Source organism: Theropithecus gelada, chromosome 11, assembly GCF_003255815.1.
Source record: "Theropithecus gelada isolate Dixy chromosome 11, Tgel_1.0, whole genome shotgun sequence".
NCBI lineage: Eukaryota > Metazoa > Chordata > Mammalia > Primates > Cercopithecidae > Theropithecus > Theropithecus gelada.
Genome location: NC_037679.1, coordinates 83664794 through 83686098, shown reverse-complemented (window position 1 = coordinate 83686098; position 21305 = coordinate 83664794). Strand labels below are relative to the sequence as shown.

Here is a 21305-nt window from a genome sequence, read left to right as displayed (position 1 = left end):
TTGTGAATAAAGTTGCTGTGAACATTAGTGTGCCGTTTCCATGTGAACGTACGTCTTCATTTCTCCTGAGTGTGTACCTAGGCGTGGAATTGCTAGATCCTCTGTTAACCCTATGTTTAGCCCCTTGAGGAACTGCCCAACTGTTTTCCAAAGTGGCCGTACCATTTTACATCCCCACCAGTAAGCTGCCTCTTGCCTCGGTTTCTCCTTTTTTGCCAAATGGGGATGGCAGGGTTGGATGAAGTTCCCAACCATTTCCAGACTTCCAGGTCCTCCCGCTCCCCTTTCCTGATTGGTCCCTGGGGGCTTCCTAGGGGAAAGGGCCTGGAGGCCCCCACGTCTTAGGGCCTGAGGAACACAGGCGAGGAAGCCCCTGTCCGTGGGAGTCTGTGGGTGGATGGGGGTGGGCAGCTGCTGGTGTCAGAAGCTTTGGAACCAGGGGCCCCACAGTGAGTCTTCTCTGGTTCTTTGGAGACAAGGGGATGGGGTTGTCTCCCCCTTGGAGATCTCAGAGCAGAGGCTTCCAAAGGGCTGATGGCACAGGAGGCCAAGGTCTAGTGTCTGGACTCTTGAAGGCCCCTGGCTTGGTGCCAGTCAGTGGGGAAAGGGAGGGCGCCTCGCAGAGCTGTTGCCATCCCATTTTCTGGATGAGGCTCAGCGAGGGGAGTGCCTTGCGCTGGGCCACACAGCAAGAGATGAGGTGGGGAGGTGTGCTGAGCCCCGGGGGGAGCGGCTGGCCAGTTCTGCACAGATCTGCCAGGCCCGAGTGGCCACAGGCATCCTCCAAGCAGAGGCAGCTCCGTGGTACACCCTCTGCAGGGGCCTGTCTACCACCTAGGTGTCAGAAGCCCAGACCAGGGACGGCCTGAGGACCCAGGGGCTGTGGTCACAGAGTCTAGTTCCCAGGGTGTCTTCCATCAGACGCTGCAGTTCCAACGCCCCTCCCCTCGGCAGGGACGGATCCCTGTGGCCCCCCTGGAGGAATTTGCATTGGAAAGGATGAAAATAGCAGCAGAGGTGCTAACCAGGGGTCTAGGGCTCTGAGATGGTGGGGCACGGCCCCCCCCGCCCAGCTGTGGGGCCCGGGCCAGGCTGGGAGCAGGCGCGGTGGTGGAGGGCGCGCCCTGCAGCCCCGACCTCTCTGCCGCTTTGAGTCATTGCTTCCTTCCTGTTCCAAGGCGTTATTTTAAGAAGCTGGTGTCACCAGCGGGTTGAGGGCTGGGGCTGACGCTTCATTTATTGCCAGCTCAGGCCGCCTGGGACTGTGGCTTTTCCTGGTGGCCCTGCTGGCTGGCTCAAAGCCCGAGGGGGGCCGCCTCCTCCCTGGCCCCTGCTGGCTTTCTTAGTCACCACTGTGCCTCATCTTTGCCTAAGCCCTGCGTCTGGCACCTGCTCCCCTTTGCCCTCTTTCTGCCCTCTGAGTGGCTGCGCCTCTCATTTTAGAGGAGACGGAGGCTGAGCAAGAGAGAGCTAGACCCTGGGGCCTCCTGGGTGCCACCCCAGGCTCCACACTCATCTGGGCCTTGATGTCCTCACTGGCATGTGTCCCCCCAGGGGTCATTTCTCCCGGGAGGATAAGGCCTGGGGGTGAGGGACAGGGGCCAGCCATGCCCCCAGCCTGTGGCTGTGGAGGTGTCTCATGGCCCCACGTGGGGACCCCGCCTAGCCTGGGCTGGGGAGCCGCCAGGCCTTTGTGCAGCCCCCTCTGCAGAGGGTGAGGGGGGTGCTGGGGAGTCCCCTCGGGCCCTGTGTCCCCTCAGCAATGCATCTGCCAGGACATGTCACTGTCCCTCCCTCCCCCAACCCCCTTCTGGGCTTTCCAAGATGGCTGTCCTCAGCCTGTTGCCATGGCGACACACAGCATTCGAGCCGCTCTGGGCCCAGAGCCTCCCCTGGGCTCCTGGGGTTCAGTGGCCTCGGGGAGTGACTGGTGAGTGCCTCCCAGGGGGCAGCCCCTGTTTAGAGGCGGCAGCACGCAGTATCCTCAGTCCTTCGGGGCCTTCGCCTTGCGGGCCGCTCACCGATGGCCGCCTTGAGAAGCAGGGGCTGTGTCCCTATCTACGGGGCAGAGGAGGTGGCCACCAAGTGGAAGTGGCCTCCCTTCCCTGTGGCTTCGGTGGGTTGGAGGCTGACCGGGCTCCTGCTGCCCCCGGGAGCCTGTCCTGTGTTTCTGCTCCCGCCCTGTGCCGCAGAAGCACTGTCCCCTCTGCCCACCACTCCCTCCCAGGGTCGTGTGCGGTGGGCTTCCAGTCCCTTTCTGGCCCCCTTCGGCTGTTTGCTATCTTTAAAACCAAAACAAGACAAACACTAAATTTCACCAAGTCTGAAATTTTCTGGGCTATCCAAAATTTCCGTGAAGTAGGTCCTCTTTGTTCTACACTCATGTTCCAGATGAGGAAACTGAGGCCGGAGTGTTGAGGGCACTTGTCCAAGCTCACAGCTAGTGAGGGAGGAGCCACCATTTAAACTGGGGCCTGTTTCCAAAACCCGAACCTTTAAGTGATGTCCCCTTGCACCTGGCCTGCATTTGATTGGCATGTGGGGAACATAAAGGAGCCAACGTGTTGCCCTGGGTTACAGCGTGGGCATCCTGATAGGGCCCCTTGCCATTCCTGAGACAAGGACTCGCACCCTCTGCAGGGATGCTGCACCATACCCCTTCTTTCCACTGGAAAGTTCTGCAGTGAGTCTGACCATGGACTCTCTTGTTCCTCTGCTCACTTCTTCGCCTTGTTCAAACCTCCAGGGTCGGGGTGGGGAAACTGCCCTCTGTTCAGGGCTGAGAACCTTGGGAGGGGAGCCTGACCTGGCATGGGGAGAAATGGCTCATGTCAGCTGCAGGATGACATCTCTGTCCCCAGGAGAGTAGCTGAGCAGGACCCTGGAATTGCCCGAGTCCAGTGGTGAATTCCCTAGCAGGGGATCTGGGGCTACAGGGAGAAAGGTGACATTGTCACCAGCCAAGACCATCTGTGAGGCTCTGCAGAGCTGCAGAGGCCCTTCTCTGGGGATGGGTGGGCGGGGATCTGGGTGGCCCCCTGTGCTGGCGTCATCAGGAGGTGTGTTCAGCTCTATCCCCAGGGAAGAGACTTGTGTGTCCCTTCTGTTGCTGCAGCCCTGACCCGAGGCTGCAGGACTCCACGTCTCCATCCTTACCCCGTTCCACCTGATCACTCATACTCTGTACCTGATCTTCCCACCACAGTCACCCATGGCCACCCTGGGAGGCTCCTGCTGTGTGTGTAGGTGAGGGAGAGGGATAGGAAGAGAGGGAGACAGACAGAAAGACACACACACACACAGAGGCTCAGGCAGAGAGGAGAGCATACTCCTTCCTCCAGTGCTGGAGCTGAGAGATGGGCTGTCATTCAGGCTCATCTCTTACCAGCTGTGGGCAAATGTTGTAAGCTCTTAAGGACTCAGTTTTCCTGTCTGTACAGTGCGGGTGAGTGTATCGGTTATGCAGTGCGGTTACATGGCTTCTGCTGGGGAACAAAGCAGCCCACATTTAGAGGCTTGAAGCAGCAACTGTTTACTGTTTCTTACCAGTCTGGAAGGCAGCTGAGCATTTCTGCCGGTGCGGACTCAGCTCTTGTACCTCCGTGGCCAGCAAGGGAGTCGGTGGGCCAGTGCTGTAGCTCAGCCCAGGGTGGGTGGCACCACTCTGCTCTTTGCCTCTCTGCCCGCTTCCTGCAGGCCAGGCTAGGCTCGTTCTCTTGACAGAAACAGCAGAAATGTGAACTCTCATCGTCAAGCCTCTGCTTTTGCTGCGGGTGCACTGGTTCCACTGGCCACAGCAAGGTCATGGGTGGTTACAGGGAGGTGTGAAAGGTGGGTGCCATTAACACAGTCACTGCTCCCTGATGGCGACAATGCGACTGGCACCTCTGGGCACTTCAGCCTGCAGGTGCCAGCCTCAGAGCTTAGCATGCACTGTCTCGTTTGATCTTCGCAAAACCCTATGAGTTTAACCCCATTTTATAGATGAGGAGAAACGGAGGCACAGATGGAGACCCAGCTAGAAAGCATCAGAACCTGGACTTGAACCCAGGCTGTGCCCTTGGTTGCTAAGCAAGGTTCTTCCATTTGGGAGGGGACATGTGGCAGCTGTCTGGGTCCCTGCCCCCATCACAGACGCTGCAGTGCTTTCTGTGTCTCCTCGTGCGCTCTTTGAAGCTCTATGCTTGCTACCTGTGGGCCCTGCGTCCCTTTCTCACTGCTGTGTGGGATTTGTGGTGTAGCTGATCCCTGATCTCCTTAGCTGCTCTTCTGGTGGCGGACGGCTAGCTTGCTTCTCATGGGCCGCTGTGAGCAGTGCTGTAGCAACATCCTAGCGCCCGTCTCCTGGCAGAGCACAGTAGGCATCTGCAGGAGCATGGGGGTCGGAGGCGGGGGCGTCAGTGTTCGTCACCAGGCAGTGGCTACTGTCTCTCTCTCTGGGGGACGTGTGCCCATACACCATGCTCCCACCAGCTATATGCCAGGCTTCCTGTCACCGCAGACCTCACCAACACTTGGCATTATTCAACGTTTTTGTCTTTGCTCGTCAGTGGGGGTGGAGTGGTATCTTGCAGCGTTGGGACGCACATTTCCATGGTGAGCTGGGAAACCAAGCGGCTTTCCATGTTCGGTGGCCAGGGCCAACCTCTGGGGTGTGTGTGGGTTTGTCCTGGTGTGCTCTGGGCTGTGGCCCCTTTCAGGCCAGCACTGCTGAATGCTCCGCAGAGCAGCTATGACGACCTTGGTGGGGGCGGTCACCGTACCCACAGCTGTCCCGGAGGAACCAGTTTCAGCCTGTTCCTGGCTGGGGCGGCGTGCTGGGTCCCTGTGTTCCGTTTCATGCCTGCCCATGGCTGAGCCCTCACCCAGAGGACAGCTCCTCTGTGCCAGGCCTGGGGCTCCTGCCGGTGGGCTCTGCAGTGGCCAGTGGCCAGCCGGGCTCTGACGCGCTTCTCTCTCTCCCTTTGCAGCCATTGTACAACCAGCCCTCCGACACCCGGCAGTATCATGAGAACATCAAAATGTGAGTGCTTGTGGGTAGCCGTGCAGACCACGGGGGCGGGGTGGGCAAACAGGCTCTCAGCGGCCTGCATGGGATGTGGGACGTGGGCTCTCTGTTCCCATCAGGGGCTCCCGGCCAGGGCCAGGTGCTCCTGGAGGGGACAGGAGACAGTCCTAGGTGGCACCTGGGGTGGGGACGGGGAGCAGAGAGAGTGTCCCCCTGAGGTTTCGGGAGACAGGCCTGGATTTGGGAGGGTGGGCGAGGGAGCTGCTTGTGTACAGGTGGGTCTGGAGAGACGGAGGTCAGAGGTCCCAGTCTGTGTACATGTGCATCCTGTTCGAGCAGGAGGGAGCTGTTGCGGGCAGAGGGCAGCTGGCTCAGGGAGATGGGGAGTGGCCTCAGTGCAGGCGGGGCCTGGTGTTTTGGGCTCTGGCATAAGCATGTTTGGGAGTCACCTGGCGTCTGCACAGCGAGGCCCCTCTGGCACAGCCCACTATGGGGCAGATCAGAGCACTCATCCAGGCCCTGAGGCTTTGGAGGTGGCCAATGTGATGTATTCTAATGATGGGGGCCTTTTCCCAGACCGAGGCTGGAGAGAAGAAAATGTCAATTAAGTGCCACATGCCACTGGGTGGGGCAGTGCTGGAGGCTGGTAGCATTGTATCTTCAAGCGAGGTACAAGGCGTTGAAGGTGTGGCAGCTGGAAGGAGGCTGGGTTTTTCTTGGGATGCATTAACAGGAGCATAGATTGCTGGGCTGAGGAGGGCATGTTATCTCATGTTCGTGCCCAGGAACCCAAAAGGTAAAAGGGGCTGCAGATCTTGCCCCTTGAGGAACATGTGCTGGCAGGTTGGAGGCGAGACTCTTCAGGATCATAGCTGTTGAATGTTCGAGGTTTGTCATGGTTAGAGGGTGCATGCATTTGAGTGTGGCTGCAAAGGGAGGCATTTAGCTGATTCAGTGGGTAGTTCAGCCTGGTCCGATTGTTCAAGCGTTCCTGGGATGGAACTACAGAGTGTGTATGCGGTGGTGAGCTCCCTGTTCCTGAAAGCATGCAAACCTCCTAGTGTTTTCACGCATCTGCTGGTGCTGGACTAGTTGACAGGGAGATCGTTGCTGTTGTAGTTTCCAGAGTTGCAGGACTGGTCCAACCTCAGGTGATCAACTTGGCCACTCTCTTGCAGCATCATTGTTGCAGCAGCCTAGAAAATCTCTCCTTGCTAGTTGAGGCCCTTGGCCTTCTGGGATTCAGGAGCACCTGACAAAGATGCTTCACCAGCGTGGCTGGTGGGGGGTCATCCTCAGCTAGTGGCCAACAAGGGCTGCAGAGTGTCAGGAAGGGGCATATGTCCTGCGCCAGGGGTCCTGGGCTGGTATGGAATGCCCATGTCAGATGCAGCCTGGGCTCCTCATCGGCCTGGTGGGCTCGTTCATTGCCCGGGCTATGCCTGTCCCTTCTGCAGCTTCCTGGGACTTCCCTTGTTCTGGGGCCCCTGTCTGGGGTGGGAAGCCACAGATGGAGGGGTGCTGAAAGCAAGGGGGATGTTCTTGGGACCTCATCACAGGTGGGTTAGGGGATGAGGGTGGGGTGTTCTCAACTGAGTCCGGGCTATTTGGGGCATTCCCTCATTCATTCATCCCATCTTACTGAGAGCCTGCTGTGTGTCAGGTCCTGTTCTAGGCCTTGGCCACTCAGCCTTGGATAAAACAAAGGCCTCGCCCCTCATCAAGATTTGTCTGGCAGTGGAGACAGAACCAGAATGAGTTAAGTAAACAAAACAAGAGAATGTCAGCTAATCCAGCTGGGTGCAGTGGCTCATGCCTATAATCCCAGTGCTTTGGGAGGCTGAGGTGGGAGGATTGCCTGGGGCCAGGAGTTCGAGACCAGCCTGGCCAAATATAGCAAAATTGAAAAGAAATTAGCTGGGTGTGGTGGCACGTGCCTGTGGTCCCAGATACTCAGGAGGCTGAGGTGGGAGAATCGCCTGAGCCCAGGAGTTCAAGGCTGCAGTGAGCCGTGATTGCACCACTGTACTCCAGCCTGGGCAACAGAGCAAAACCCTGTTTCTTAAAAAAAAAAAAAGAAAAGATAAAGAAAATACCAGCAAATCTAAAGTACTATGCTCACATAACTGTATTATGCTCACATAACTATCTTAAGCTCTTTATGCCTTCATATACCTAGTTATGATTTTTTCTTCTTAACATAATATTTTTTGATAGCCATATTATTATACTGACAATTTTACATAGGTTTTTTCACTTAAAGTGAGCGATATTTTAAGCTGAATAATATGGATGATTTCAGGTAATAAAGACAGCTGTAGAATCTAAACAGAAGAGGAACAAGATACTCATATAGATAACACCAGCAAATAGATATTGCTTCATCTTTGTCTAAGTAGAATAAACTGTAAGCATATTAAAGCCAGTGCTGTATTTGACATCCCATAATCTTTGTCAGAGAATGGCTGTGGTCTATTAAAGTACATTTTGACTAAATAGGTAGCCACCTCACTGAATTTGTTGCAAATCTAAATCACAAACAAACATGTTTATAATTAAAACAAATAGATGTGCTGGGTGTGGTGGCTCATGCCTGTAATCCCCGCACTTTGGAAGGCCGAGGCAGGCAGATAACTTGAGGTCAGGAGTTCGAGACCACCCTGGCTAACATGGTGAAACCCCATCTCTACCAAAAATACAAAAATTAGCCAGCTGTGGTGGCGTGTGCCTGTAGTCCCAGCTACTTGGGAGGCTGAGGCAGGAGAATTGCTTGAACCTGGAAGATGGAGGTTGCAGTGAGCCAAGATCATGCCTCTGCATTCTAGCCTGGGCAACAGAACAAGACTCTGTCTCAAAAAAAATATATATAATATAATATAAAACAAATAGATGAATAATTAAGATTTCCTACACTGTAAGTAGTCGAGTTCTGTGAGAACAACCTTTGTGTGTAAATTATTGGAACTGATTTGTCTTTAGAATTTTAGTTTCTTGGATATTTTCTACTAAAATTATCATCCCTTCTATATTTTAGATTTCAATGCGGTTATGATTAACTTTCATTGTGCAGTCCATTCATTTTTTAAAAATTCTATTACTCTGGTAAGTGGGGTGATGGGAGAGAAAATGAGGGGGTGATATTAGCCAGGGAGGTCAGGGCAGGCAGTGACAGTTGAGGGGACCCTTGGAGGCTGAGCAGCAGCCGGCTGTGTGGACCTCCGGGGAGTGTCCCAGACGGGTAGAATAGGAGGTGCAAAGGCCTCCTTGAGCTGGCAGGGGTCACAGAGAAGGCTGGCATGGCCCGAGGAGGTAGGCGAGGGAGAGGAGGGCACAGGCCAGGTCACGGAGGGCTGGTAAGGAGTTCCGGCTTTATTATCTGTTGGAAGGGAATTCAGTGATGAAGTTTATCCCAGGAAGCAATGTGATCAGATTTTTGTTTTAAAAATTTGCTTTGGTGGTCGCAGGGAGAAAGGACCTGGGGGTAGGGGTGAGAGTACCATGGGAAGGCCCCTGCAGGAGCTGCTGAGGTAGGTAGTGAGCACCCTGTCACTGAGAGGTATGCAAGCTGAGAGAGCATAATGTTCAGGAAATCTGCAGTGCCCAGGAAGCTGCCCTCAGCAGCCTCTGCACCCTGCACTCCTTGCAGGCTCTGATGTTTTGTGACTCTGCTCCTGCTAGACTGCAGAAACTGTCTCGTGTCCAGTGCGGACATGGGAAGGGAGGCCCTGTGCAGGCCCCGTCTCACCACATGGCTGAACACAGGGGCCTCAAGCGGGACCGCAGCGCGTCCTGGCTGGCTGACTAGCTGTGTGTCCCTGTGGGAAGTCACTTGCCCTAGGGCTCAGTTTCATACGTGCTCACTGAGGTCAGTGCTCAGCGTGTAGAGCACATACTGGGTTTTTGGTTCTTCTTTCTTTTATCTACAGAGACCCAGATTCATTCATTCATTCATTCATTCATTCATTCATTCATTCATTCAACCGATATTTACTGAGCATCTGCTACACGCCAGGCACTGTTCTGGGCCTCCAGGACATAGCAGTGAATGAGGCCTGACATTCTAGTAGGGGAGGCTGTTAAGAATAAATACACTGTGATAAGTGACTGCCGCCATGGGACAATGAGATGATCCAGCCGGGGTCAGGTGGGGTGCCCAGCTTCCCCCGGAGCAGCCTCCCCCACGCTTACGGCCTCCTCGCCGCTGCTGCTGTCATTGCTTCAAGGTGGGAGGTCGTTCCCTCCCCTGAGACCTTGCCCCGTCACTTTAATTTCTCTGTGTCTGCATGCTGGGGCTACAGAGTGAAAGTTAATTTCACGCTTGACTTCCTGCTGCACAGACGATTTCGGACGCATTGGAGTCACCCGTAGCCGCCTCCGCTGCCCTCCCACCGCCACCTGCTTCGGGCGCTGTTGGTGTCCCCTGCTGCAGGAGGGAGAGCTCAGACCACCGGCGCGGGGCCGGGGCAGCCCCAGAGGAGCAAGAGATGGGGTCTCCACTGAGGGATGGGCCCCACCCTGGGCAGGACCCTGCAGGAATTCCCAGGCATCCGTGGAGCCCTCGTGGGATGTGGTGAAAGGGCGTGGGGCCCGGGGGTGGGCGGCAGCCAGCGCCCAGGCGTGCTCTGCCTCTGCTTGCCCGGGGGTTGCCCTGGTTCGCCGGTCCCCTCAGGCCTGGAAGCCTGCTGCTTTCTTCCGTCGCTCGTTTTTCTTTTTTCGCAGGCTGATTTCTTCCCTCCTGCTGCCTCATTTGGGGGTCGGCTGATGGGAACTGTCAGACCTGGGGCTGTGCAGGCGGAAAGGGGGACCAGTCAGGACCCAGGTGACTCTTAGCAGGTCTCTGTGGTCTCGCTCAGAGACATCAGATGACTCCCCCAGGGTCACATAGACAAATTCCTAGACCAGTCCTAACTGCACATCCTTCCAGCTTCCTCTCCTGGGTCTCTACTCCAGACCCTGCCCCTCCCTAGCTGGGTGACCTTAGGCAAGTCACGTCACATTGCTTGGCACTGTCACAGCTTTTGGTTGGCACTCAGTGATCAGGAGGTCCAGACCATCACCCCAACTCACAGTCTCTTCCCAAGGTATCCGGGCCCTGCACGGCTGCCTCCCTCTTCCTCTCCCTCTTCTTCTCCCTCTTCCTCTCCCTCTTCCTCTCCTCTGCAGCTGGGGTCAGGCTCTCCCTGAGCACCCCTTCTGCCCCCTCCAGATTCACTATCGCTGCCTCCCTCCCTAGAACCCAGGGCTCTGCTCATTGTCTTCTTCCCACCCCATTCCTCTGCTTCTTCCAGGCCTCAGCTCAAACCTCCCTTCCTCCAGGAAGCCTCCCCTGATTGCCCCAAGCTTTCCTTTTCCAGTACCCCATAAGCCCCAGGACCAGTCCCAGCCAGGGTCCGACCGGACTGCCGTGGAACGCTCTCATAATTCCTGCCTCCTTATCCCGCCCTCCTACGTCCTGCTTCTCCTTCCCAGTGCCCTGGCAGATGACAGGACTAGGTTTCCTTATAGGGTGTGTGTTTTTAAACCCTGACTTCTTTGCACCCCATGAATGCCTGTACCAGCAAACTCATCACATGCTGCTTGGCCCGTGCCTCCAGAGCCCTCCTAGAGACTGTGGTCTTTACGTTTGCCGGACAGAAGCTCAGCAGAAAAGATGTGTCTGCAGTACAGTATATGCATCTTCATTGCCTAAACACTGCTTGGAACAAAATAAACACTTAAAAAAAGTTTGCCAGAGGAGTGTTGAACACGTGGGCATCATACACCGGGATTCTAGGGGACTGCAAACCCGGGTGGCTGCCTCCAGGAGCGGGAAGGAACGTCTGAGTGAGGAGGGCTGGTGTGAGGCAATAGGGAGTGGTAGGGCTGAGGAACGGGGAGCTTGGTGACCTTTGAAAAGGGCAGCCAAGCCTCAGTTTCCCAGCCTGTGGCCATGAAGGGGTGTGGCCCGATGGCCTGATGTTTTCAAGAGAAGCTTTAGGTTTGGTTTTTTGTGTAACAGCCTCTGGTTTTCAGTGCTGGCAATGAATTTAGGATTTTAGAAAGCACCGGCCAGGCGCGGTGGCTCATGCCTGTAATCTCAGCCCTTTGGGAGGCTGAGGCAGGCAGATCACGAGGTCAGGAGTTCGAGACCAGCCTGGCCAACATAGTGAAACCCCGTCTCTACTAAAAATGCAAAAATTAGCCTGGCGTGGTGGCACGCGCCTATAGTCCCAGCTACTCGGGAGGCTGAGGCAGGAGAATCACTTGAACCAGGGAGGCGGAGGTTGCAGTGAGCCGAGATTACGCCACTGCACTCCAGCCTAGGTGACAGAGTGAGAGACTCCATCTCAAAAAAATAAAAAATATAAAAATAAAAATAAAGCACCACGGCCCAACACGACACCCTCGGAGGCTGTCTCTGGCCTGTGCACTGTGCGATTTGTGACCTGCGGACTTGACATGTGTTTGCGGACTTGATATGTGTCCTCTTGGCGTGGTACGTGGATGTCTCTGGGTGGCAGGCAGTGTCCGTAACCAGGGAGGATTCACACCCTCAGTTGCTGCCCATCGGGGGTGAACAGACAGCTGCGTGCACATCACCGCCACTCCGAGGCCTCATGCTCACCGAGTCATTTTCCAGCTGCAGTGACGGCCCCACGGTTTGTGGACGATCACATGCCAGACTGGCTTCTCAGCGCTGCCTTAATACTTGGCCATGAACGAGGCTGCTGAAAATGGCAGGAACTTTTCTGTCACAGTGCTGGAGGCCAGCACTTGGAAATCAAGGTGCTACAGGGCCACGCTCTCTGGAAGGTTCCAGGGGAGGCTCCTTCCTTGCCGGTTCCAGCTCCTGGCTGCCGCTGGCCTCCTTGGCGTTCCTTGGCTAGGAGATGCGTCACTCCCGTCTTTTATATTCGCGTGGCGTTCTTCCCGTGTCTGTTCGCGTCATCTCCCCTCCGTGCGTGTCTGTCTCTGTGTCCAAATTTCCCCTTTTCATAAGTCATTGGATTAGGGCCCACCCCAGTGACCTCATTCTAACCTGCTTCTCGCTCTAAAGACCCTGTTTCCAAATGAGGTCATGTTTTGAGGTGCTGGGGCTTAGGACTTACACATATCAGGGTTTTTTGGGGGAGTGGTTGGGGGTTACATTCTCACCTGTACTAGGCAGTGTACCGCCTGCAAACCCCAAAGTCAATATTGTATGGTCTTCACCACGGTGTTTCAAAGTGGATTCTGTCTCTCTTCTTTTGTGGGAAGGCGGGACTATTTGTTTTGAAGTAACTAGATTGTACGTTGTACAACAGAAGAGTTGCAAATACACTCTCGAGAGTTCCCACGCACACTTCACCTGGCACCCCTCAGGTGGACAGCTTATAGAACAGCAGAGAAACACCACAACTGGGGCCCGCCATGGTGGCCCACGCCTGTCATCCCAGCACTTTGGGAGGCCAAGGTGGGAGGATCACTTGAGGCTAGGAGTTGGAGACCAGCTGGGCAACAAAGCAAGACCTCGTCTCGACCAAAAAATAAATAGCCAAGTATGGTGGCACGTACCTGTAGTTCTAGCTACTCAGGAGGCTGAAGCAGGAGGATTGCGTGAGCCCAGGAGTCCAAGGATGCAGTGAGCCATGATCAAGCCACTGCACTCCCGCCTGGGAGACAGAGCAAGACCCTGTGTCTAAAAACAAAAATCAAAATAAAACGAAACAAAATACTAGGAAAGAAATAGCGGCACATGACCCTCCACTAAACTACCAGCTGTCTTTGCATTTCCACCCGTCTCCCCGCCAACGTCTGTTTTCTGGTCCAGGATCTGATTCAGGTTCTCACGTGACATTTGTGCACGTGTCTCCTTAGTCTCCAGCCCGTGACAGCTTCTCAGCCTTGCCTTGTTTTTCACAACCCCAACACTTTTGAAGAGCACTGGTCAGGGCTTTCTTTGGCAGGTGTTTCCTCCTGGTAAGACTGGGATGGGGGGTTTGGGGAAGACCAGGAAAGGTCAGGGGCTGCGTGATGCCGACGTGATGGGGGCTCTGCCCTAGGTCTCCCCTGTCGCCTTAGAGTTATCCCTTCTTTGCTCTGTTCTTTGCTAGGGAGTCACCAAGTCCCACCCACTTTCCAAGGGAGGGGAGTTAAGCTCCGCCTCCTGGAGGTGGGAATATAAAGATTTGTGGAACCACCACCATGATTCATTCATACTTGAGGGGAGATTCTTTGAGACTGTGCAAATTTCTTGTTGCTCCTTAAAATTTTGCTAACCCAATTTAGCATTCATCCTTGGATCTTGCCAGCGGCAGTTGGGTTATTACTGCATTCTAATGACGATTTTCTATTTCCCTCATTTCTTGGACATTTATTCATTGGAACTCTAGAAGAAAGATCTGTCCCTTCTCCTCCATGCATTGATGTATTGAGTCATTTGTTTATAATCACACAGACCCGTGGGGATTTGTTTTATTCCTGGGACGCTAATCTGGTCCCAGGGCTATTTCTGTTGTCACTCACATTGTTCCAGCTCTGGCAGCCGGAAACCTTCAGGCTGGGTTCTGTGTCCTTTTAACTTTTGTTTTCTTTTGTTTTTGGCAATTCTTGACTAAAGTCACTGTGGGCTCTTCTTGCATACTTCCTGGCCGAGCGCTGGACTCAGCCATGTCCCGGGCAGCACAGTTTCTGGGGTTGGAGGATGGTCTTCGCCAAGATCTGGATGCTGCTGTGCTCAGTGGCCCTGGGCCCTCACTGCTTCTACTCCTTCACAGCTGTCTTTTGCATAAAAGACCAAACCCTTTGCCATGTCGAAACTCACAGGACCCTGCAGGACCGGCCCTGCCAGTCTTGCTCACAGCCTCTTCTCCGTCCTCTCTGTCCCTCCCCAGCACTGTCTAGCCACAGGACCTTCCTCTGTCTGTGCTTCCACTACACAGAGTTTGTTCCTGTCTCCTGCGGTGCCCTCCAGCCGGAGTTCCCTTCCTTCTGGATCTTCCCAGAGCCGGGTCCTTCTGATGACGTAGATCCCAGCTCAAGGCCATCCTCTCTGGGAGACCTTTCCGCACCAGGGAATCTAAAATAGCCCCCCTCACACCCTGCCCCGCAAGCACTCACTAGCCCACCACTCTACTTAAGTTCCCAAATCCAGGATTATCTTGGTCATCTTGCTTATTGTCCGTGTCACCTCTGTGAGAGCCCACAGCTGTGTCTTGCTCCCTGGTGTGTCCCCAGCACCTGGAACAGTGCCTGGCACATAGTAGATGCTCAGTAAGCACTTGTTGAATAACAGAAAACGAGGCTGTGATGCCATAGATTTCAGATGAGGAAACTGAGGGCTTCTGAGGTGTGCTCAGAGACACCCTGTTATGAGATAAAGGGTGCTGGTCCTAGCCTGTGGGACTGAGGACCCCTGGGGCCCACCCTGACCAGGGTGGGGGCCAGGCTGATGGAAGGTGGGGAGGCCCTGGCCAAGGCACCACCAGAATGACCCAGGGACTGAGGTGGATTCCAGGCCCTTGAGCCCCACGAGGCTTCACTCGTCCATCAGAGCCTGGGGTTCTCTCCTTTTCCGGTTTCCAATGGGGCTAGGGTCCTGGGGGCTGGGCAGAGCGTGGCTCCCAGTCAGCAGCTTTGGAGCTTTGGAGCGGGGTTGGCCACTGCTGAGAATATGAAGAAGTTGGGGATCCCCTCCCTGGAAAAGTGGGTGCCACTGCATGCCCCAGATTGGGGACAGACAGCAAGTTAAGGTGTACAGCAGGCTGCTGAGGTGGCTGTGGCCCCAGGCCCTGGGAGGCTGCAACACCTGCTTTGTGTGTCAGAGACTGTGGGGAGGGGCCTGGGAAGAGAAGAGGAAGGTGCTGAGGTCTTGATGCAGTGGCGGGTGGGGGTGCTTTCCAGCCCTCATGGCATGGGCTCCAGAACCTCTGGCCTCTACTCTCCAGGGCTCCTTCCCTTTGCCTGTCTCGGGGTCTCTGTCCGCTTTCTTTGGGTCTTATCTCTCTTCCTCTCCCCACTTCTCTCTCTCTCTCTCTCTTTCCCTCTCCTAGTTTCATCTTCCTCTGAGTCTCTGTCCCTTTCCTTTGGATCTTATCTCTCTCTGACTCCTCTCTCTCTCTCTCTGATCCTCTCTGTCTCATCTCTCTCACTCCAGTCTCATTTCCTGTCCATCTCCAGGTCTCTGTCCTATCTTGGATCTCATCTCTCTGTCTCTCTCTGCCTCTGTTTCTCCCCTTCTCCCAATCTCTGTCTCTTTCTCACATCTGTCTCCCTGTCTGTCTCCCTCTCTCTGGGTCTCTGTCTCTCTCTCTCTGGGTCTCTGTCTCTCTCTCTCTGGGTCTCCGTCTCTCTCTCTCTCTGGGTCTCCGTCTCTCTCTCTCTGGGTCTCCGTCTCTCTCTCTCTGGGTCTCTGTCTCTCTCTCTCTGGGTCTCTGTCTCTCTCTCTCTGGGTCTCCATCTCTCTCTCTCTGGATCTCTGTCTCTCTCTCTCTCTGGGTCTCTGTCTCTCTCTCTCTCTCTGGGTCTCTGTCTCTCTCTCTCTGGGTCTCTGTCTCCGTCTCTCTGGGTCTCTGTCTCTCTCTGGGTCTCTCTCTCTCTCTGGGTCTCTGTCTCCCTCTGTCTCTGGGTCTCTGTCTCCCTCTGTCTCTGGGTCTCTGTCTCTCTCTGTGTCTCTCTCTCTCTCTGGGTCTCTGTCTCTCTCTCTCTGGGTCTCTGTCTCTCTCTCTCTGGGTCTCTGTCTCCCTCTCTCTCTGGGTCTCTGTCTCTCTCTCTCTCTCTGGGTCTCCGTCTCTCTGGGTCTCTGTCTCTCTCTGGGTCTCTGTCTCCGTCTCTCTGGGTCTCTGTCTCTCTCTGGGTCTCTGTCTCTCTCTGTCTGGGTCTCTGTCTCTCTCTCTCTGGGTCTCTGTCTCCCTCTGCCTCTGGGTCGCTGTATCCCTCTCTCTGGGTCTCTGTCTCCCTCTGTCTCTGGGTCTCTGTCTCTCTCTCTCTGGGTCTCTGTCTCCCTCTGTCGCTGGATCTCTGTCTCCCTCTGTCTCTGGGTCTCTGTCTCCCTCTGTCTCTGGGTCTCTGTCTCTCTCTCTCTGGGTCTCTGTCTCCCTCTGTCTCTGGGTCTCTGTCTCCCTCTGTCTCTGGGTCTCTGTCTCTCTCTCTCTGGGTCTCTGTCTCCCTCTGTCTCTGGGTCTCTGTCTCCCTCTCTCTGGGTCTCTGTCTCTCTCTGGGTCTCTGTCTCTCTCTCTCTGGGTCTCTGTCTCTCTCTGGGTCTCTGTCTCCCTCTGTCTCTGGGTCTCTGTCTCCCTCTGTCTCTGGGTCTCTGTCTCTTTCTGTCTCTCTGAACCTCCCGTCTCCTAGGATGTGCCTGCTTCCCTTGGAACCTGCAGTGGGGTGTGTAACCTGCTTGGTTGAGCCCCCATGGCCCCTGGCCTGAAGTCTGAGACCCCCCTGGGGGTTTTGAAACCTGAAGTCCATGCCTGGTGGCCCCACCAGCTGCCCCACCCTGCTTGTGTCCCTCCCACCACGGCAGGACTGGGTGTGCTGGAGGGCTGTGCACTGCACCTGGTTGGAGTCAACCCTGGGGCCGTGCAGGCCACACCCTGACACCTGGCCTGTAGGCGGCAGCAGGTCTCGGGGTCTCAGGCTCCGTGGCCTGTATTCCTAGTTGGAGGCTGTGGCTGTTTCTCTGTAGCCATCTTTCCATGGGCAGGTGTGGCTGCTGGGGTGCATGTGGGCAGGGGCGGGAAGCCACAGGCCCCTCAGCTCTGGGAACCCTCTTGTCTGCACACCGGGCTCAACCTAAATGTTGGCGGGGGCTGCCTCGCATGCGGGGGAGTGAGGATGCACATTGGCAGCTCACAGGTCTCTCTGGGGACACAGTACTCTGGGGTCTTATCTCCCTGAGAACCAGTAACGGGGCAAATTCAGGGCTTATTCTCAGCAAACAGGATGGCGCGGGGTGCAGCGCCTGAATCCGGCCAGGCTGACCTGTCTGCCGCTTCCCTCCTGCACAGAAACCAGGCGATGCGGAAGAAGCTAATCTTGTACTTCAAGAGGAGGAATCACGCTCGGAAACAATGGGTAAGTCCACACCGTGGCCCCCATCAGGTTTCCTTGAGATCCGGGGAGAATCGAGCGCACAGGGGGCCGCACCTGCAGGGCCCTCTCGGTTCCACAGCTGTCTCCTCCCTGAGCGTCCAGGCTGCGGAAGAAAAGCCAAGGCCGGCCAGGAAAGGAGGAAAGACAATAGCTGCTTCCAGAAGGCCTCAGGGTGTGTGGGGGTGGGAGGCCCTATGGCCCCTCTTCCAGCCTGGAAGGGAAGAAAGCAAAATGTTGGCCTGGAAAATTAGTTGCTAAACCCTGGTCATGGGACCTGTCCTGGGCTTTTCAGGCAGAAAGAGAGGTTTTGGAGAGAGGTGGAGGATCAGGGTGGGCTGTGTGCCAGGCAGCACGGGCCGCAGGGCGCACCTTTACAAATGAGCCCTTCCTGGCGCACCGGGCCCAGGTCCAGGCTCAGAGAAACTGAGACAGTGGACAAGCATTGAGCCCCCTTTCCCTGAGCCTGCGTTTGTGGCCAGTGGCCTCATTCAAACAGAAAAGGGTGCTGATTCCTGCTTCTCACTGTAGGCTGTGCATCTCAGCCCACGGCAGGGAGGCTGGGTGTGCCAGAGGCACGTGGTGGTGGTTTAGGGCGGCTGTGGACATCACCCATTCCCCAGAGGAGATCAAGGTCGACTATTCTCCCAGTTGTCAGGGAAAGAACCGTGGACTCAGATGGGCTTCAACAGGAAAGGAATGGGTGTAGCTGGAAACGTCTGTTGGGGGTGGATGGCAGGAATAGTCTTTCAACTCAAGTCTTGTTTTCATTTCATTTCATTTCACTTCACTTCATTTCATTTCATTTCATTTATTTGTTTTTGAGATTGAGTTTCACTCTGTCACCCAGGTTGGAGTGCAGTATCAGGATCTCTACTTACTGCAGCCTCTGCCTCTTGGGTTCAAGCAATTCTCTTGCCTCAGCCTCCCAAGTAGCTGGGATTACAGGTGCCCACCACCATGCCCGGCTCATTTTTGTATTTTTAGTAGAGAGGGTTTTACTGTGTTGGCCAGGCTGGTCTTGAACTCCTGACCTCAGGTGATGCACCCGCCTCAGCCTCCCAAAGTGCTAGGATTACAGGCGTGAGCCACGACACCTGACCCCTTCATTTCTATGCAGTTTTTTCAACTCTGTGTGTTAGAACATTGACAAACTGAACCTGAAGTCCCATAGCAGCTGGGAGCCAGAGAGAGCTATCCTTTCTCTGACGGTATCACAGATGCTCTGATTAGGCCAGGAGAGGACCGGGGTCCTGTGAACCAGTGGCTGATGCCGGGGAGATGGAGTGAGGCCGCCTGGTTTTGGCTCATGGGACCTTCTGTAGAGTTGAGGATGATGTCGTTGAGTCCACCCAAGCCACGGGGCTGCTGGGACACGGGGAATGGGATAAGGCTGGGGAGACCCTGAGAAGGTCCCCACCTGGGGAAGAGGCGGCCTGGATGGGGACTACTGCCTTGGGATTCTTGGATAGGAGAAGTGACAAGGGCTGGGAACTAGCCTTGCTGGAGGGTGGAGGGGCTCCCCTTGTACCTGCAGCCCCCTGCCCCACCTCTGCCCTCCCTCCGCTGTGTTGGGGTGGGGCCTGTGAGGCAACTCCCTGTGTCCTTTCTGGGGTGAGATCTGCTGGGCACCAGCCTCCAGAGAGGCCCTCCAGGGCACAGCAGTGGCTCTGTCATGCCTGGTGCCTGTAGGTCTATGGTACACAGTAGGTGATGACTAAATGCTGCTTGAACGGAAATGGGCTGGGACAGAACAGTGCGTGGGACACCGAGGGTGTTAGTTGATCCAATGCCTTCGGGGCCTGGGTGCCAGCAGTCACGGAGTACCTACTGTGTGCGAGGCTCGCAGTTGGTGTGACACAGGCCCTGTCCTCAGACCTGCAGGCTGCAGGGACAGATCGTGCGTAAGGACGAGGAGGATGCCCGCACACCCTGCCCTTCCGGTGCCTGTTGTGTTCCGGGCACTCTTCTGAGTGCTCTCCATACATTAGGGCATTTAGTCCTGTGAGGTGGGAGCTTGGTCAGCCACATGTTTCAGTTGAAGAAATCGAGGCACAGAGAGGTTAAGTAACTTGCCCTAGGTCACACAGCTGGGAAGTGGTGGAGCTGAGATTTGAATCCAGACTACCTGGTTCCTGAGCCCATGCTCTGAACCCCCAAGGGGCAGTTCCAAGAGAGCCCAGGAGGGTGTGTGGGGTATGGTGGTGTGGTGAGTGGCTACACGGCAGAACTGAGCAGTGCCTGGGGAGGGGGACCCCAGGCAGGCATGGCGTCCTGGGCAGGTGTGTGGGCACATGGGGCCAGGTGAGGGGCTTAGCTGGGGCAGGAGGTCCTGGCACCTGGCTCCGGAAGGAGGGGCTGTGCTATATGGGAGGAGAGTCTTCCCTTGGCCCTGCCTGCCCTGGCCCCGAACTTGTCTGGGCACTAGATGGAGGAGACACTTCCAGCCAGATGCTGGTGCCTGGGTAGCTGTAGGCAGCCCTCGGGACCCAAGGCCTGCTCATAGATGAGGAGAGGTGGGCTGCCCAGCAGTGCCTTGCCCAGCTTCCTCAGACCCCCCACCTTGACTGGATGGTACCCACGGGCACTTGGGCTGGTACAAGAGACTCTTGAAACGAGCATCCAATCTGTTTATCAAGTTAAGAGATATCCACGCAGGGCTGCCGGGTGCCCAGGAGACACAGGCCAGGAAACAGCCCAGTAATGCGGGGAGAAGAGCTGGGCAGAGGGGTAGGCTCTCGAGATGGGCTGGGGACCTCAGTGCTGAGGTGGGAGTGACCAGAAAGGACTGGCTTTGTGCAGATCTGAGAGTCAGGGTGTCAGGCAGAGGGCGTAGCAGGTGCAGAGAGGCCCTGAGGCAGGAACCAGCTTGGGGCAGAACCTGGCAGGCCAGCGGCAGGAGCCAGATCACCTGGAAACCTCTGCCCTCAAGCTAGGATGGAACATTCAGGTTTTATGCCGAATGCAGTGGGACACCGAGTCTTAATACATGTATTTGTAGTAAAGAATCCAAAGTCCTCATTCTAAGAAATTTGACAGAAGAGTACAAGGAACGTCTATATACCCACCACTTAGAATCAGCCACAGTTACCATTGCCTTATATTTGCTCTGTGTGTATAATACAAATATAAACGTGTTTGTTGTTGCGCTCTTGGAAAATAGGCACGGAGGCGCGGAGCTTCAGCCCTAATAAATACTCCCCCTTTGTCTCCTGTGAGGAAGGAAATCCTCTCATTTCCACCTAAAACGACTGCCAGTTCAGCGCTATCTTGCCACCTCCTTGACAGCGCCCCCCCCAACCCACCGTGGTTCCCTCCTTGGGGTGAAGGCTCTTCTAGGGAGGGCAGCAGAGGATCTGATTTCCATTTAAAAGGATTGCTGCAGCTGCTGGAAGGAGCTCAGGCTGGAGGTGGAATTGGGGCGGGCTTGAGTTCTTTAAAGATCGCCAGTGGCTCCTTGGGGGGTCTGTGGAGGGGATGGAGGGAGAAATCGGCTTAATTTAAAGCTAGAGAAGAGTCAGACAGAAACCAGGGACTTCCAAGAAGGGTCCAGGGTGGCTTCGTGGCCCATCTTGGGACAGACGGAAACAAATTCAACACCCCCTGAAGCTGCGGTGGCGATTGGGATGGTCTCTTTCTTGTGGTATAAGAAGCCGAAGTCCCTGACTGCACTGATTTCAGTAAGGCCTGGGAAGGGGGGCTTGGCCAAGAACTCCGATGTGCCTGCCTCACCCCCAATGGGGAGCCAGACCCCCCTCAGACCCAGGGACCTCCACACCTTAGCAGGTTCCTGGCACCCACCTCTTCCCAGAGAGCAGGGCCTTGTCCCTGTCACAGGATGCTCAGCACCAGCACGGCCCCCCAGGCCTGCCACGTCTCCTGGGAAGCTGAGCTGGCCCCTCTGGAGGCCCAGCTGGCTGAGAGGCTGGCTCGGTCTGTGGTCCCAGAGGCATGACTGGCCTGCTCCTTCTCCTTGGCGGATTTGCACTCCCAGCACCCCACAGAGTAGCCGGTGGGGCGGGGGCTCCAGTCTTTCCGTGTGTCTGTGTGTGTGTGTGTCTGTGTGTGTGTCTGTGTCTCTCTGTGTGTGTGTGTCTGTGTGTGTGTGTGTCTGTGTCTCTGTGTGTGTGTCTGTGTGTGTGTGTCTCTGTGTGTGTCTGTGTGTGTGTCTGTGTGTGTGTATGTGTGTGTCTGTGTGTGTGTGTGTGTGTGTGTGTGTGTAAGACAGAGAGAGGCGGGGAGAGAGGGAGGA

The 21305-nt window shown here is 55.6% G+C and overlaps 1 protein-coding gene across 3 annotated transcripts in view; it reads left to right on the top strand.

The window, feature by feature from the left end:
- NCOR2 (nuclear receptor corepressor 2) overlaps positions 1-21305 on the top strand; it is a 166751-nt gene that overhangs the window by 39262 nt on the left and 106184 nt on the right. For all 3 annotated transcript variants that reach the window (XM_025401526.1, XM_025401524.1, XM_025401527.1), the window contains exons 7-8: positions 4971-5023; positions 16972-17038. In XM_025401526.1, the coding sequence (XP_025257311.1) occupies positions 4971-5023; positions 16972-17038 (120 nt within the window). The remainder of the gene's footprint in view (positions 1-4970; positions 5024-16971; positions 17039-21305) is intronic.